At 41.4% G+C, this 17,108-nt stretch overlaps 1 protein-coding gene across 3 annotated transcripts in view; it reads left to right on the top strand.

Annotated features, from left to right (window-relative positions):
- The window catches only part of LOC122938395 (serpin B6-like), a 52,913-nt gene extending 43,447 nt beyond the window's left edge, over positions 1-9,466 (top strand). Inside the window, exons 7-8 of one of the 3 annotated variants that reach the window (XM_044293871.1) lie at positions 198-437; positions 8,834-9,466. In XM_044293871.1, the coding sequence (XP_044149806.1) occupies positions 198-437; positions 8,834-8,998 (405 nt within the window). In that variant the 3' untranslated portion in view covers positions 8,999-9,466. Of the gene's footprint in view, positions 1-197; positions 1,123-8,593 lie in introns of those variants that run through there. The other 2 variants (XM_044293870.1, XM_044293869.1) reach the window with 2 other exon arrangements.
- Positions 9,467-17,108: the final 7,642 nt, after the last annotated feature.

A 17,108-nucleotide genomic window follows, 5' to 3' on the forward strand; every position in this document is an offset into this window, starting at 1 on the left:
ATGTGTGGTCAGCATAGTATTCTGGGAATTTGCTATCACTTTTTTCCTGTCCTGGGCTCTCTGTCTCTAGATTTCAGGGTATGTTGTTATTTAGCCTCAGCGCCTAGCTTGGTATGTTGTCCTTCAACATGCCTGGTTTCTAAATTTCTGAGAAGTCTTTATAATTTAACTGTAATGTAATGTTTTGTTCTTTTCAGCTTGAAAACGAGTTAACATATAGCAAATTTTTGGAATGGACAGATCCAGAAAGAATGGACATTACAGAAATGGAGTTGCATTTGCCAAAGTTTAAGCTAGAAGACAATTATGACCTGAAATCTGTACTTAGTGACATGGGAATGCCTGATGCCTTTGACCAAGGCTCCTCCGATTTCTCAGGAATGTCTAGCCATAATGAACTAGTGCTGTCTAAAGTAGTGCACAAGTCTTTTGTGGAAGTGAATGAGGAGGGCACAGAGGCTGCAGCAGCCACTGCGGGGATTATGATGCTCCGCTGTGCAATGATTGTGCCAAAGATATTCTGTGACCATCCTTTTCTGTTCTTCATCACTCACATACAAAGCCGCAGCATCTTGTTTGCTGGTAGATATGCGGCACCCTGAGAAATTCTAATAAAAGCAATACTGTTTTCAGATGAATTAGTCTTTTATACACAAGTATGATTTCTATCAGTGCTCCTCACATACAACTCAAGTTTAATTAACTATGATGTGCCTTATATTTTATACTTAATCTTTTTAATTTACATAGGAAAATAACATTTAAAGCTGCATATTGAAAATACATTTCTAGAATAAAGCATGTACTCACATAGGGTAAAACATGACTCCAAGCGGTGTCTGGCCTCCTAAAGGTTTGCAATCTAGTTATTGTAGAACGACTCATTACAGTTGGGCCTCCACACTGAATATGTTTGTCAGGTCCGTTTTACAATTTGCAAGACCAAATGTATTTTTTTGGTTACTTTTCATGAATAATTTGCACAATTTCTGCAATTAACATTTGCTATTCATATGGTACACCTTAAATGCAATGATTATTCCTCTAATTTTCATTAATATAAGTAATGTTCTTATACATGTAACAGCTCAAGGCCACAATAAATTCTCCTCTGTAGTATAATGGGTAATTTATTTATTGTTTTGTTTTGTGTGTAATAGTTCACAGGAGTCCTTAGGGCTCTTTCACACCTGCGTTCTTTTCTTCTGGCATAGAGTTCCGTCGTCGGGGCTCTATGCCGGAAGAATCCTGATCAGTTTTATCCTAATGCATTCTGAATGGAGAGAAATCCGTTCAGGATGTCTTCAGTTCCGGACCGGAACATTTTTTGGCCGGAGAAAATACCGCAGCATGCTGCGCTTTTTGCTCCGGCCAAAAATCCTGAATACTTGCCGCAAGGAATTAATGCCCGTTGAAAGGCATTGATCCAGATCCGGCCTTAAGCTAAACGTCGTTTCGGCGCATTGCCGGATCCGACGTTTAGCTTTTTCTGAATGGTTACCATGGCTGCCGGGACGCTAAAGTCCTGGCAGCCATGGTAAAGTTTAGTGGGGAGCAGCATACTTACCGTCCGTGCGGCTCCCGGGGCGCTCCAGAGGGACGACGGGGCGCCCCAAGCGCATGGATCACGTGATCGCATGGCACGTCATGCATGCGCATGGGGCGCTCTGACGTCATTCTGGAGCGCCCCGGGAGCCGCACGGACTGTAAGTATACCGCTCCCCACTACTACTATGGCAACCAGAACTTTAATAGCGTCTTGGATGCCATAGTAACACTGAAAGCATTTTGAAGACGGATCCGTCTTCAAATGCTTTCAGTTCACTTGCGGTTTTCCGGATCCGGCGTGTAATTCCGGCAAGTGGAGTACACGCCGGATCCGGACAACGCAAGTGTGAAAGAGGCCTTAACTAGAATAGACATTTGTTGCACACAATGAGTTGCATTGTTTTGGTTGCTCTTTAAGATAAAATTGTGGTCTTTTAACATCTGTACATTTTTAGCCCAGCTCTCTGCCCAGTAAACTAATACAGAGCTGGGTAGTGGACTGAAACTTGTGTGCTATCATACCTTTTGTGGCAGTGGAGAGATGTCTCATTGGTGAAAAATAACTTTTATCACATAGCTGGGTCCTGTTTTTGCTCTGTACATTACCACAATGGATTTTGAACAAAACAATTCAGATGCAGGTGAAGTTCAGACTTTCAGCTTTAATTTAGTGGGTTGAACAAAATAATTGCATAAAAATGTGAGGAACTAAAGCATTTTTTAAACTCAATCCCTTCATTTTAGGGGCTCAAAAGTAATTGGACAAATTAAATAATTGTAAATAAAATGTTAATTTCTAAGACTTGGTTGAAACCCTTTGCTGACAATGACTGCTTCAACTCGTGGACATCACCCGAGGCTGTGTTTGCTCCTTTATAATGCTCTGCCAGGCATTTACTCCAGCGGTTTTCAGTTGCTGTTTGTTTGTGGGCCTTTCTGTCTGAAGTTTAGTCTCTAACAAGTGAAATGCATGCTCTATTGGGTTCAGATCAGGTGACTGACTTGGCCATTCAAGAATATTCCACTTCTTTGCTTTAATAAACCTGGGTTGCTTTGGCTTTGGTCGGCATTTCATAATACAGATAGACAATGACCCAAAACAATCAGTTTGGCAGCATTTGGCTGGATTTGAACACACAGCATGTCTCTGAAAACCCCAGAATTTATCCGGTTGCTTCTGTCCTGTGTCACATCATCAATAAACACTAGGGACCCAGTGCCACTGGCAGCCATGCATGCCCAAGCCATCACGCTGCCTCCGCTGTGTTTTACAGATGATGTGGTGTGCTTTGGATCATGAGCTGTACCATGCCTTCGCTATGCTTTTTTCTTTCCATCATTCTGGTTGAGGTTTCATCTGTCCAAAGAATGTTCTTCCAGAAGTGTGCTGTTTTTTTTCAGATGGGTGTTTTTTTTTTTTTTTTTTGTTTGTTTTTTTAGCAAAGTACAATCTAGCCTTCTTATTCTTGAGGCTTATGAGTGGCTTGCACCGTGCAGTGAACCCCCTGTATTTACTTTCATGCAGTCTTCTCTTTATTGTAGATTTGGATATTGATATGCCTATATCCTGAAAAGTGTTGGTCACTTGGTTGGCTGTTGTGAAGGGGTTTATCTTCACCATGGTAATTATTCTGCAATCATCCACCACTGTTGTCTTCCGTGGGTGTCCAGGTCTTTTTTACATTGATGAGGTCACCAGTGTCTTTCTTTCCTTTTTCCTTTTTCCTGTAGCGATTTCTTGGATGGTTTTTTTCTGTTTTCACAGATGAAGTATGGCTTGTTTCACCTACATGGAGAGCTCCTTTGACCGCATGTTTACTTCTCAGCAAAATCTTCAAAATGCAAGCACCACACCTCAGATCAACTGCAGGCCTTTCATGTGCTTAATTTAGAATTTAAATAATGAAGGAATTGCCCACACTTGCCCATGAAACAGCCATTGAGTCAATTGTCAAATTGCTTTTGGTCCCTTTAAAAACAGGGTGCCACATGTAAAGGAGCTGAAACTCCTAAACCTTTCATCTAATATTAATGTGGATACCCTCAAATTAAAGCTAAAAGTCTGGACTTTATGTCCATTATAGAACTAGAATATGTTTTAGTAAACAGGTAATAAAAACAAATATATATGGACCTAACTGTATCTAAACAAGTTTTCAAGTGTCCAGTGGCCGTCCTTGAACCCATGAGGTTTTCAGGCTCTCCTTAACCACTTCAGCCCCGCTAGCTGAAACCCCCTTCATGACCAGGCCACTTTTTACACTTCGGCACTACACTACTTTCACCGTTTATCGCTCGGTCATGCAACTTACCACCCAAATGAATTTTACCTCCTTTTCTTCTCACTAATAGAGCTTTCATTTGGTGGTATTTCATTGCTGCTGACATTTTTACTTTTTTTGTTATTAATCGAAATGTAACGATTTTTTTGCAAAAAAATGACATTTTTCACTTTCAGCTGTAAAATTTTGCAAAAAAAACGACATCCATATATAAATTTTTCGCTAAATTTATTGTTCTACATGTCTTTGATTAAAAAAAAATGTTTGGGCAAAAAAAAAAAAAAATGGTTTGGGTAAAAGTTATAGCGTTTACAAACTATGGTACAAAAATGTGAATTTCCGCTTTTTGAAGCAGCTCTGACTTTCTGAGCACCTGTCATGTTTCCTGAGGTTCTACAATGCCCAGACAGTAGAAAACCCCCACAAATGACCCCATTTCGGAAAGTAGGCACCCTAAGGTATTTGCTGATGGGCATAGTGAGTTCATAGAACTTTTTATTTTTTGTCACAAGTTAGCGGAAAATGATGATTTTTATTTTATTTTTTTCTTACAAAGTCTCATATTCCACTAACTTGCGACAAAAAATAAAAAATTCTAGGAACTCGCCATGCCCCTCACAGAATACCTTGGGGTGTCTTCTTTCCAAAATGGGGTCACTTGTGGGGTAGTTATACTGCCCTGGCAATTTAGGGGCCCAAATGTGTGAGAAGAACTTTGCAATCAAAATGTGTAAATAAAATGGCCTGCGAAATCCGAAAGGTGCACTTTGGAATATGTGCCCCTTTGCCCACCTTAGTTGCAAAAAAGTGTCACACATCTGGTATCGCTGTACTCAGGAGAAGTTGGGGAATGTGTTTTGGGGTGTCATTTTACATATAGCCATGCTGGGTGAGAGAAATATCTTGGCAAAAGACAACTTTTCCCATTTTTTTATACAAAGTTGGCATTTGACCAAGATATTTTTCTCACCCAGCATGGGTATATGTAAAATGACACCCCAAAACACATTCCCCAACTTCTCCTGAGTATGGCGATACCAGATGTGTGACACTTTTTTGCAGCCAAGGTGGGCAAAGGTGCCCAAATTCCTTTTAGGAGGGCATTTTTAGACATTTGGATCCCAGACTTCTTCTCACGCTTTAGGGCCCCTAAAAAGCCAGGGCAGTATAAATACCCCACATGTGACCCCACTTTGGAAAGAAGACACCCCAAGGTATTAAATGAGGGGCCTGGCGAGTTCATAGAAATTTTATTTATTTTTTGCATAAGTTAGCGGAAATAGTTTTTTTTTTTTTTTTTTTCTCTCACAAAGTCTCACTTTCCGCTAACTTAGGACAAAAATTTCAATCTTTCATGGACTCAATATGCCCCTCACGGAATACCTTGGGGTGTCTTCTTTCCGAAATGGGGTCACATGTGGGGTATTTATACTGCCCTGGCTTTTTAGGGGCCCTAAAGCGTGAGAAGAAGTCTGGAATATAAATGTCTAAAAATGTTTACGCATTTGGATTCCGTGAGGGGTATGGCGAGTTCATGTGAGATTTTATTTTTTGACACAAGTTAGTGGAATATGAGACTTTGTAAGAAAAAACAAACAAAAAAATATATATTTCTGCTAACTTGAGCCAAAAAAATGTCTGAATGGAGCCTTACAGGGGGGGTGATCAATGACAGGGGGGGTGATCAATGACAGGGGGTGATCACCCATATAGACTCCCTGATCACCTCCATCATTGATCACCCCCCTGTAAGGCTCCATTCAGACGTCCGTATGATTTTTACGGATCCATGGATACATGGATCGGATCCGCAAAACAAATGCGGACGTCTGAATGGAGCCTTACAGGGGGGTGATCAATGACAGGGGGTGATCAGGGAGTGTATATGGGATGATCACCCCCCCTGTAAGGCTCCATTCAGATGTCCGCATGTGTTTTGCGGATCCGATCCATGTATCCATGGATCCGTAAAAATCATACGGACGTCTGAATGGAGCTATGCAGGGGGGTGATCAATGACAGGGGGTGATCAGGGAATCTATATGGGTGATCACCCGCCTGTCATTGATCACCCCCTTGTAAGGCTCCATTCAGACGTCCGCATGTGTTTTGCGGATCCGATCCATGGATCCGTAAAAATCATACGGACGTCTGAATGGAGCCTTGCAGGGGGTGATCAGGGAATCTATATGGGTGATCACCCGCCTGTCATTGATCACCCCCTTGTAAGGCTCCATTCAGACGTCCGTATGTGTTTTGCGGATCCGATCCATGTATCTGTGGATCCGTAAAAATCATACGGACGTCTGAACAGAGCATGACAGGGGGGTGATCAATGACGGGGGGGTGATCAGGGAGTTTATATGGGGTGATCAGGGGTTTAGAGGGGTTAATAAGTGACGGGGGGGGGGGGGGTGTAGTGTAGTGTTTTGTGCGACTTTACTGACCTACCTGTGTCCTCTGGTGGTCGATCCTAACAAAAGGGACCACCAGAGGACCAGGTAGTAGGTATATTAGACGCTGTTATCAAAACAGCGTCTAATATACCTTTTTAGGGGTTAAAAAAAAATCACATCTCCAGCCTGCCAGCGAGCGATCGCCGCTGGCAGGCTGGAGATCCACTCGCTTACCTTCTGTTCCTGTGAGCGCGCACGCCTGCGTGCGCGCGTTCACAGGAAATCTCGGGTATCGCGAGATGATGCGTCCAGGAGGAACAAATCAACCACCTCTCGGACGCATCGGCGCGTTAGGCGGTCGGGCGGTGGTTAAAGGGGTTATCCCACGAATAATATAAAAAATTAAAATCAGTCATCATATAGTACATAACAATCTTTCTAACAAAGCTAGAACCGGCCCTGTACCTCGCATGGATCCAAAGATCTCCTCATTCATTGCTCTGCTAGATTTATATCAAACTGATATCTTTTCTGAATGTCTTTTTCTGCTTAAGCTCTGGAGTCATGTCTCAGCTCTCCCTATCACAGATCAGGAGGAGGTTGAAAGATGAAACTGAGCATGTGCAGCCTTCTTATTGAGCCGGTCATAGAAATAAGAAATACAGATACATTTTATTGAATAACTCAGTAGCTATACAACATTTTTAATTGCATGCAATTACAAAAGTATTCAGATCCAGGTGCTGGTAGAATATTTTTGTGAAAGAACCCCTTTAAGTAAACCCTGCCCAACACTTTTTTTTTTTTTTTTTTTTTTTTTTTTTTTTTTTTTTTGGGCCTTGATTTGACAATTCCAGTCCTTACCAATGTGGAAGAAAGTTACAGTACATAGGACAATGGTGGAGCTGTCAGTGCACAGAGCAGGAGTAGAGCCTGAGCACTTGCTTGGCTTGGGATTGCCCACTGAGCATTTCCAGTCTTTACTATATCACAATCCTGCTGAGATGAAATTTCTGGGGAACTGTGTGATCTTTTAGTAATCAAAGCAACATCATGGGAGAAGAAGTGAAAATTTTCTTCTCGTGCCCACTGCCGATCGTCACTGTGGTTTGACAGGTGACCACTGGGATTACTGCACATTACTGTACGAAAAACTGAGCTAATTTCTTCCACTTTAGGGACCAAATAAATTAAACTAAATGTTAGACTAATGTTCTTTAACATTATCAAAAGTATATGCACATGTAGTATTTACACCTACTACACCATCAGTATCTGACTGGTGAAGGCCAAGGTAAGCACCTTTCTCCTAGTAGTTCCCACTGGCATTTTTCAGAGGCTGCATGGTCAAGACATTATTATTATTATTATTATTATTATTATTATTATTATTATTATTATTATTATTATTATTATTATTATAATAACAACAACTACTAGCTGGGCTAATAAAGCAGCCAAGATGAGCCATCACAATGGGAAGGTGCACAGCAATTTCTTTGTGTATCCTGTAAGAGACTGAGATAATGAATTTTATAGCTCAGTATAGCTGCCGGAGTCTTAGAGACCTAAGAGTGGAGCAATATGCTGAACTATTTGAGAACAAAGGGTCCAAAGACCGTTCTTCCCCCAGATGCATTATGTACTGTATCCACCCAGTTCAATGTCCTTTTTGTAGAATTAATCTTGCAAGATGGATGCAGTAAAATTGGTAAGAGATTTCTTGCAAGTAGGTGAAGCTATTGCATTTTAATTTTATATATATATATATATATATATATATATATATATATATATATATATATATATATATATATAATCTCTTGCATGACTAATAATGAAACCTGAAAGATTGCAAAAATTTTATGTAACGCTCTGGAAGTTCGTTTGCAATCAATCCTTGGCACATATAGATTTTTCTATTTGCTTCAATTAATTAATTTTAATTTTGTCTATGGAAATCTAATTTCATAATTTTATTTGCTTTTGCAGCTACATCCTAGTCTATTTTTTTCCCTTTTATTGCATTTTTTTGTCTTTGGCTTTGGTATTTTATGGCAAGCATTGCAGTTTGCAGAGCTGTTCTTGTCATCACAACTACTAGAAGCCCAATGGAAACCTGACTGATGCCTTTTTATAGGTCAATACTGATCTGTTTCAGCTGTCATGGATCCCTGATGAAGGGAAGCCATGATGCTGGAGAACAGAGCTTTGTTATAAATTCTTATAAAACTGGGATGTATTTGTTAATCGTTGAACGCCAATCACCATAATCTTGATCAAGTGTGCGTTTTTATTTCTCTCCCTCTCGTCGACTTGATGTGTACGTTTGGTTAATAATAACTTAATCATTTTTTTTATTTCCAGCTTGAACAGGAACTCACTTATGAGAAATTTGCAGATCTGACAAATCCAGACAACATGGACAGAACTGAAGTGGAACTCTCTTTGCCTAGATTCAAGCTGGAAAACTACTACGATCTCGAATCTGTGCTTGGCGGTTTAGGCATGACTGACGCCTTTGACGTGGGCAAATGTGATCTTGCAGGGATGTCTGGTGATCGCGATTTAGTTCTGTCTAAAGTATTCCATAAATCTTTTGTAGAGGTTAATGAGGAGGGCACAGAGGCGGCTGCTGCCACAGGAGCCGTTATTATGCTGCGATGTGCTCGTATTGTACCAAGATTCACTTGTGATCATCCTTTCCTATTCTTTATAATACACAAGCAAAGCCGCTCCATCCTGTTCTTTGGTAGATTCACTTCCCCTTAGGGCTGGATATACGCACCGCAGAGCTTCTCTATAGCTCAACTCTACATAAATCTATAGTAAATCCAAATATACATTGACATGCAAGTTTACGTACTGTCCGTTTTACTTCTCAATAAAGAGTAGGTGAAATCCATGAAAAATTCAGAACTAATCTTTGGCAGCTTCGAGCATGTTGTGGATTTTAAGATCCACTGCATGCTCTGAACTCGCTGGTGTGGTGTTTTTTTTTTTTCTACAGAGTATGAATGGGACCGATAATGCCTTTTATTAGAATTTTGCTGTATGCCAAATTTTTGGGTGCAGACTCCTCATTGAAAATCTCTAATTCACCACAAGGTCTTAATCTTTTAGCCTGCCTTAACCTACATTTCTTTGACATTTCCACAGCACTATGCAGGGATCAGACAATTGTTTTTCCTGTACTATAAAGTAAATGACAAAACTGTATAAATTACATATTGTACGTGTTTCATTGTCTAGATATGCTACAAAATGTTATATTCTGAAATCCAAGATAGCAGTGGCTGTGATTGACAGTGACATTGCAAGGGTAAAAGCCAACATTGAAGACCTTTCCAATACTGACCGTAGCAGAACTGAAGGGATGACAAAAGAGCAGAATTGCTACTGAAAGTGTGCCAATTAGGCTACTTTCACACTAGCGTTCGATCGGATCCGTTCATAATAATGCAGACGGAGGCTCCGTTCAGAACGGATCCGTCTGCATTATTTTAGCATATAACAGCTAAGTGTGAAAATAGCCTCGGACGGATCCGTCCAGACTTTCAATGTAAAGTCAATGGGGGACGGATCCGCCTGAAGATTGAGCCATATTGTGGCATCTTCAAACAGATCCGTCCCCATTGACTTACATTGTAAGTCTGAACGGATCCGCACGCCTCCGCACGGCCAGGCGGACACCCAAACGCTGCAAGCAGCGTTCAGCTGTCCGCCTGTCCGTGCGGAGGCGAGCGGAGCGGAGGCTGAACGCCGCCAGACTGATGCAGTCTGAGCGGATCCGCATCCATTCAGACTGCATCAGGGCTGGACGGCTGCGTTCGGGTCCGCTCGTGAGCCCCTTCAAACGGAGCTCACGAGCGGACCGACGAACGCTAGTGTGAAAGTAGCCTTAACTGATGTGAATGCTTTGCCTAACAATTACCAACTGTCTTACAACCTTTTCTTCGCTTTTTACTCCTTGTCTGAAAAGGTTTGTGGCTTCTTGGAAAGGAGGTTGGCTGCCCAAGAATGGGGTGTGACTTAAATGTGAATCCATGTGCCTAAATGTTTGGCACATTTTTGGAGTAAAACTACACCAAAGGTGTATAAAGATCCATACGCCAGAATAGTAAAATATTAGGACTGTGATTCATATTCTTAGACAGTGTAAAGTACTATCAGAAATCTACCCCATTGGCTCACAATGGCGGCACACCTCATTCCTGTTAGGCCACATCCACTTTCCACACCTTTTCAGACTTGTTATAATAACCTACACTGCATCGAATTTAAAGGTGTGACCTGTTCCTTTTAGATGTAAGTACACGGCTGAATCTTGACCAAAGGTTTTGGCTCTTCTATGCTGAGCCATACGCTGATGTAGTTGTTGTTTTGTTTCGCCGATATACAGTTCTGAGCCGTCCCCATTGCACTGATTCCTCAATCCAGACTCTACACCACCAGGCAGGGAAAATCCCCACCAGCACAGAGGCCAAGGCGAAGGAACTCAAACACCTCAGAGGGGCACTTAAAACTTGTGGGTATCCAGTTTGGGACTTTGTCAAAACAGAAGGAAGGAGAAGAAAGAGCACCAAGACTACCAGTGAGGCCGAGAAGCATGACAGACGCAAGAATATGGTTATCCCATATGTAGCTGGGGTGTCTGAGAAACTCAAAAGGATTTTTAATAAAAATCACATTCCTGTTTGCTTTAAATCCAGCAACACACTGAGGCAACAACTGGTTCACCCCAAAGACCCAACGCCTAAACACAAGATGGACAACATTGTGTACGCAGTCCAGTGCAATGAGGAATGCTCAGAACTGTATATCGGCGAAACAAAACAACAACTACATCAGCGTATGGCTCAGCATAGAAGAGCCAAAACCTCTGGTCAAGATTCAGCCGTGTACTTACATCTAAAAGGAACAGGTCACACCTTTGAAGACAGTCAAGTATGTGTTTTGGATAAGGAGGCCGATTGGTACAAACGAGGCGTGAAGGAGGCCATCTACGTAAAAATGGAGAAGCCAATCTTAAATAGAGGCGGGGGGGGGGGGGATGGTTAGACAGCTATTGTCTGCCACATACAATGCTGTCTTGACACCTTTTTCTGGGAAGTCTATCACCTACTGACTCCAATTAGGATAATAGAATCAACACCTTTGACCCAATGCTGGGTATAATTACCAGATGTGGATTCAGTTACATATTTATTCCCAGAATTTTTGTACAATCACTCAGAATTGAGAAAGCTCGTTGGAAGAACGAGTGAAACGTTTTCAAGAAATCTACAATATGTCCAGTTGCCTTGATTTATTCTTTACAGATATATACCATGACCTGGATAAATGAGAACCCACAGACTTTTCTAAAAACCGCTTCCCCAACAATCAGATTCTTGCTAGGGGTCCAGCTTCTGGAGACCCAGGTAATCAACTGTAATCATTGCAGTGGGAAGTTTTATGTTGCCCCAGCAAGGGAAGGTAGTATGTGTTCATCCCCAATGAGTGAGCAGTTCTGCTAGGCCAAGCCTACCAGAGCTGGAGCAGCTTTAACCTAGCAGTGGACCCCTGGTGTATGATGTCAGTGTGGTTTAATGGTTGTTTTCATGGGAAAAGCCGTTCAAATGAAACACAAAAGAGGTGCCTTTTATGACTGTATATAAGGATGCAATAATTCTAGTTTACTTCCAAAAGATACTTTTAGAAATGTATGTACTTGGCTTTTGCTTGCTTGATTGATTGCTAGTAATGTTGCCTTTGTCTTTTTTCTTATTTTATCAACAGTGGACTTTCTAGATTCCACATGTTACAGTGAACAATCATTGCCTTATTTCAAATACATAGGAATGTTGCAGTTAGTTACCGAACTTTATTTTTGTAGGTATGTAAGCTTTCATTAAAGGCTGTTTCTGGTTTTGGTATGACTAAAACATGTATTTTGTAATAAGTTATACAAACTACTTCCGTTAATAGAAATCTTCCTCACTCATTCACTGGCTGAGGACATTACATAGCAATTTCCCACATACATTGTTGAAGGACTACTTTCACGTAATGGAAATGCTGCCCAGATTCATGGGAGGAAACTTTACTGTAGTACAGGGGCATAGCTAACTGCTCATGGGCCCTGGTGCAAGAGTTCAGCTTGGGGCCCCCCTTCTCTGTGTGTTGTGTGTCTTCCTATGTGGCACAAGGGTCTTTGGGCGCCCTCAGGCTCCTGGGCCCAGTAGCGACTGCTACCTCTGCACCCCCTATAGCTACTCCCATGCTGTAGTAGCCGAATGGATGAAATTAAAACCGTTCTAATCTACAGGCTGTGGGAAAAATCTGCATGTACCTTAACCACGTAACTGTTTTTCGGGAGTCCAGCTCCAGCAGTGGATAGGGTAGGGCTGTTTTAGCTTTCAGACAATTCCAGAATGACAGCAATACATTCAGGACAGGGGAAGATATCACTTAGAAAGTAACAGCAGGTCTTACCCGCGATTATTCCCGACTCTATTTCTAACAATGATTTCTCCTCTGTTGCTTAGATCTTAGCGGTCATGTATGAAAGCTGGGCTTGTATGTAAGCCTAGAATGTCAGCTTTCAAACAAGACCAGTTGTATGTGTCTAGTTGCTACCATTCAGGAGATAGCTACTTTTCCCACTGCTAGAGCTGGACTGGGGAAAAACCGTTAGATGGTTAAAGGGATTATCCCATGATTCATGTAAAAATAATAATCAAAATTGAGATGTATAGTTTGACAATCTCTTTCTAACAAGACTGGCTAGAACCAGCCCTGTACCTCACATGGATACAGATATCTCCCTATTAATTCCTCCAATTGGTCTGCTAGATTTATTTCAAACGGGCAGCTCAGGGGTGGTGTGCTTTCTGATTTACCTGATGGCAGTTGAAAACTGGAACTAAGCAGGTTTGTCCACCGCAATGAGGTGGACACAAATTAGAAAATTAACAAACAGCAGGTGCCTTTACATGCAGATGGATTTCACTGAATAACTCTGGGTGTTCTAAAGTTTCAATTACTTGCAATATTAGAAGTATTCAGATCCAGGTGCTGGTTTGAAAACTGTAGAATATTTTTATGGGACAATCCCTTTTAAGATGCAGTGCAGGTTTGTATTATGGATTTCACCCTTTGCCGTACATAGAAAGAAAGCTGCAGCAAATTGGCAAACAAAAGCAGATTTAAAGCATGAAGATTAAGCTGTAGAATTATCTGGGAAATCTGCCGTGGATTATTCCATATTGTGCAGGAGGAGAATAATATAATACAGACATGTCGCAGTACAAACCAGTGGTACATCTTTGTATGCTCTGATCTCTTGCAAGCAGTGACCTTGACAACTGTAAGGAAAGGATATACACAGATTTGAAAGTTGCATGACCTTTTTATTATATGATGGATAAACTTATATATATATTTTTTTTTTTTATAAAACTGGAAAACTTTGATGATGCTATGTCGACAATATACTCAAATATGTTTTGCCATACAATTTACATGTATATTTTATATTGGCGTTCCCTTGCAAAGAGTAAAATCACAGATATTGCAGTTTAGGCATTGATTATATGATATGGCCTGTTTTCAAAATCTCTTGTAGAAAATGTAATATTTGGCAGACTGTTACAAAATATTTTATTTGACTGTATTTTAGGGTTTCTTGGCTGCCTTTTTTCCATATATCATTATCGGAACATTTTATGCTGTTGATTTATAAAACCTAAATAAAACACAATAAATGCTTCGCAATTGTCAGTTTCCCACAAAAGGAATTACAGACTCACTTTCTTCACTGATGCTAGAAAATGATGGTGATCTGCTCAACATATCTCCTATTGAAGTTGTAGTATTAGCCATTGTATCACTCGCCTACATGCAAATGGGGTGATATTTTTTAGTTGCACAATATTTTTAAGCTTTAGCCACACCCTATAGATAAGTTCCCCCCCCCCCCCCCCCCCCCTCCTATAGATAAGTCTCTGGGAAAATATTTGAAAAAGAACCCATGCCCAGAGCATGCTGTGATATATATATATATATTAGGCAAGGGCAATGAAAAAAAAAGCAAGGCAAGTCTTAAAATGCCATTACAAAAACAGTGTAGGGTGCTACTTTCACACTAGCGTTCATGGGTCCGTTCGTGAGCTCCGTTTGAAGGAGCTCACGAGCGGACCCAGACTCCTCCGTCCAGCCCTGATGCAGTCTGAATGGAGCGGATCCGCTCAGACTGCATCAGTCTGGCGGCGTTCAGCCTCCGCTCCGCTCGCCTCCGCACGGACAGGCGGACAGCTGAACGCTGCTTGCAGCGTTCAGCTGTCCGCCTGGCCGTGCGGAGGCGTGCGGATCCGTTCAGACTTACAATGTAAGTCAATGGGAACGGATCCGCTTGAAGATGAGCCCATATGGCTCAATCTTCAAGCGGATCCGTCCCCCATTGACTTTACATTGAAAGTCTGAACGGATCCGCTCAGGCTACTTGCGCACTTGCGAATTTTTTCTAAGTTATTAATGCAGACGGATCTGTACTGAACGGAGCCTCCGTCTGCATTAATATGATCGGATCCGTTCAGAACGGATCCGATCAAGCGCAAGTGTGAAAGTAGCCTTAGATATTCCACAACCAACTGTGAGTGGTATTGCAAAGTGGAATTGTGTAGGAACCACAGCAACTCAGCCACAAAGACCATGTAAAGTTACAGAGCGGGTTTGCAGAGTCCTGAGGTGCATAGTGCATAAAAGTTGTCAAAGCTCTGCTGACTCAATAACTGCAGAGCTCCAGACTTCCTCTATCATTAACATCAGCTGAAAAATTGTGTTGGGAGCTTCATGGTATGGATTTCCATGGCCGAGTAGCTGCATGCATGCCTTTCATCACCAAGCACAATACCAAGTGTGAGATGGAGCGGTGTAAAGTATGCTGCCACTGAACTCTGGATGAGTTTGTGTTGAACAAATGCCAGGAAAACATTACTTGCCTGACTGCATTGTGCCAACTGTAAAATCAAGTCAAACTGGTTAGTTTTCACAATAATTCCACAACCAATATCCGTAACAGTGTGGGGTTGTATGTCAGGTAATTGCCTAGGCTTCTTACTATCAGTGAAGGGAAATCTTAAATGGGGTTGTGCAAGAATGTGTTTTTTTTTTTTTTTTGTTTTTTTTTTTGCAACCCCCCCACTTGTAAAGGAAAGATTACTAACCTGCTCCTTCTCCTTCAGGCCTGAGATGCTCCGCCGGGCTCCTTCAATGTCTGACATTGCTGCAGCCAATCACTGGCTGCAGCAAAGACCACATCTCCTGGCCTCATGTGCCATGATGTAAGGAGAGCTGGTCACCACCATGGCCACTGATTGGCTGCAGTGATGTCAAGCCGAATTCTGACATTAAAGGAAACCAGTGGAGCATCACAGGGCTGGAGGAAAAGGAGTAGGAAGCCAGCACCGGGAAACAGTTGAGTAATCTTTCCTTTACAGGTCTGGCCAAGTGGGTGGGGGGGGTAAAAAACACCTCATTCTTGCACAACCCCGTTAATGCTTCATCATAAGAGATTTTGGACAATTGTGTGTTTCCAACTTTGTGGGAACATTTTCGGGGAAGGCCTTTTTCCTTTCCAACACAGCTGTGCCCCACTGTACAAAGCAAAACCAATAAATGCATAGTTGAATGAAGTTGGTGTGGAAGAACTTGACTGGCCCAGACAGAGCCCTGACCTTATCCCATTCAATAACTTTGGAATAAACTAGAATGTAGATAGCTAAACAGGCCCTCACAAATGCCCACAGGCCGCTGCAAAATCTCGTAGAAAGCCTTCCCAGAAGATTGGAAAATGTTTTACCTAGAAAGGGAGAACCAATTCCTTATTAATTCTTATGGATTTCTAATGAGCTGTAATAAAAGCTCCTGCAAGTATAATATGTTGGTGTACCAGTACTTTTGTCTATATAGCGTATAAGGCCATGCTTTACCCTCCTCCAAAGCAAGATGAATAGGAATGAAAACATCTGTATATGCAACTTGGTAACCAGTTTAGGACAGCATAGACCACTTGAGAATATCTGAATGTCTACGATATGTAGGATAGTCCTTACTTCCACTGCATCAGTGCAGGAAAAGCAGATGTAGCCACAGCATATATGTTCAATTTTCCATCTTCGTTAATCCAAAAATTAGCAATAAAGGTGGAATATGGATGCTTATCCTGTACATCTGTCTATGCAGTCAGGTGTGACATATTACTTTGAATACAACAGGGTATGATTTTGCAATGTGATGTCTCCACTCATATCGCAGTCTGTACTTCTCCAGAGTGTCAAAGCTCATCTGGCTGAGCACTAAATGAACTTGAAGCGGTATTATCACCTTATACGTTTTTACATATACTATCCACAGAATGTTAACTTCACTGATCTGACACATATACAAAAATTAAAAGTCCTCAAATATATATTTCTTCAAAAAATGCACAATATGGCTTAACTAAAATGGCGAATCCTACAGTGCTGTGAAGAAGCACCACCTTTGTTCTTCAGCATGTTCATGGACACTGGATTAAACATTTAACCATGCATCTAGCAGAATGGTGGACACCTAAATCACGTCATGTCAAGCACTACTTTGACCTCCCTTAGCTCCTAAACAGGTAAAATAGGTAAAAACTGAAACTTCCAGAAGATTCCAGTCAAGGCTGATCTATTAGAATAACCTGTACTGAATACTATATGGCGGGTTTCAAAAACCTTTCCTCCACAAAATAATGTGGCCTCCCTCCTGATTAATACTTTAACACATTTTATGTCAATTTTCTACAAATTACACCAGTTAAAAGGGTATGTCCAGACTTTTGCCTCACAATGTGTATATCATTTGAAGAATT

Source organism: Bufo gargarizans, chromosome 5 (genome assembly GCF_014858855.1).
Source record: "Bufo gargarizans isolate SCDJY-AF-19 chromosome 5, ASM1485885v1, whole genome shotgun sequence".
Taxonomy (NCBI): Eukaryota; Metazoa; Chordata; class Amphibia; order Anura; family Bufonidae; genus Bufo; species Bufo gargarizans.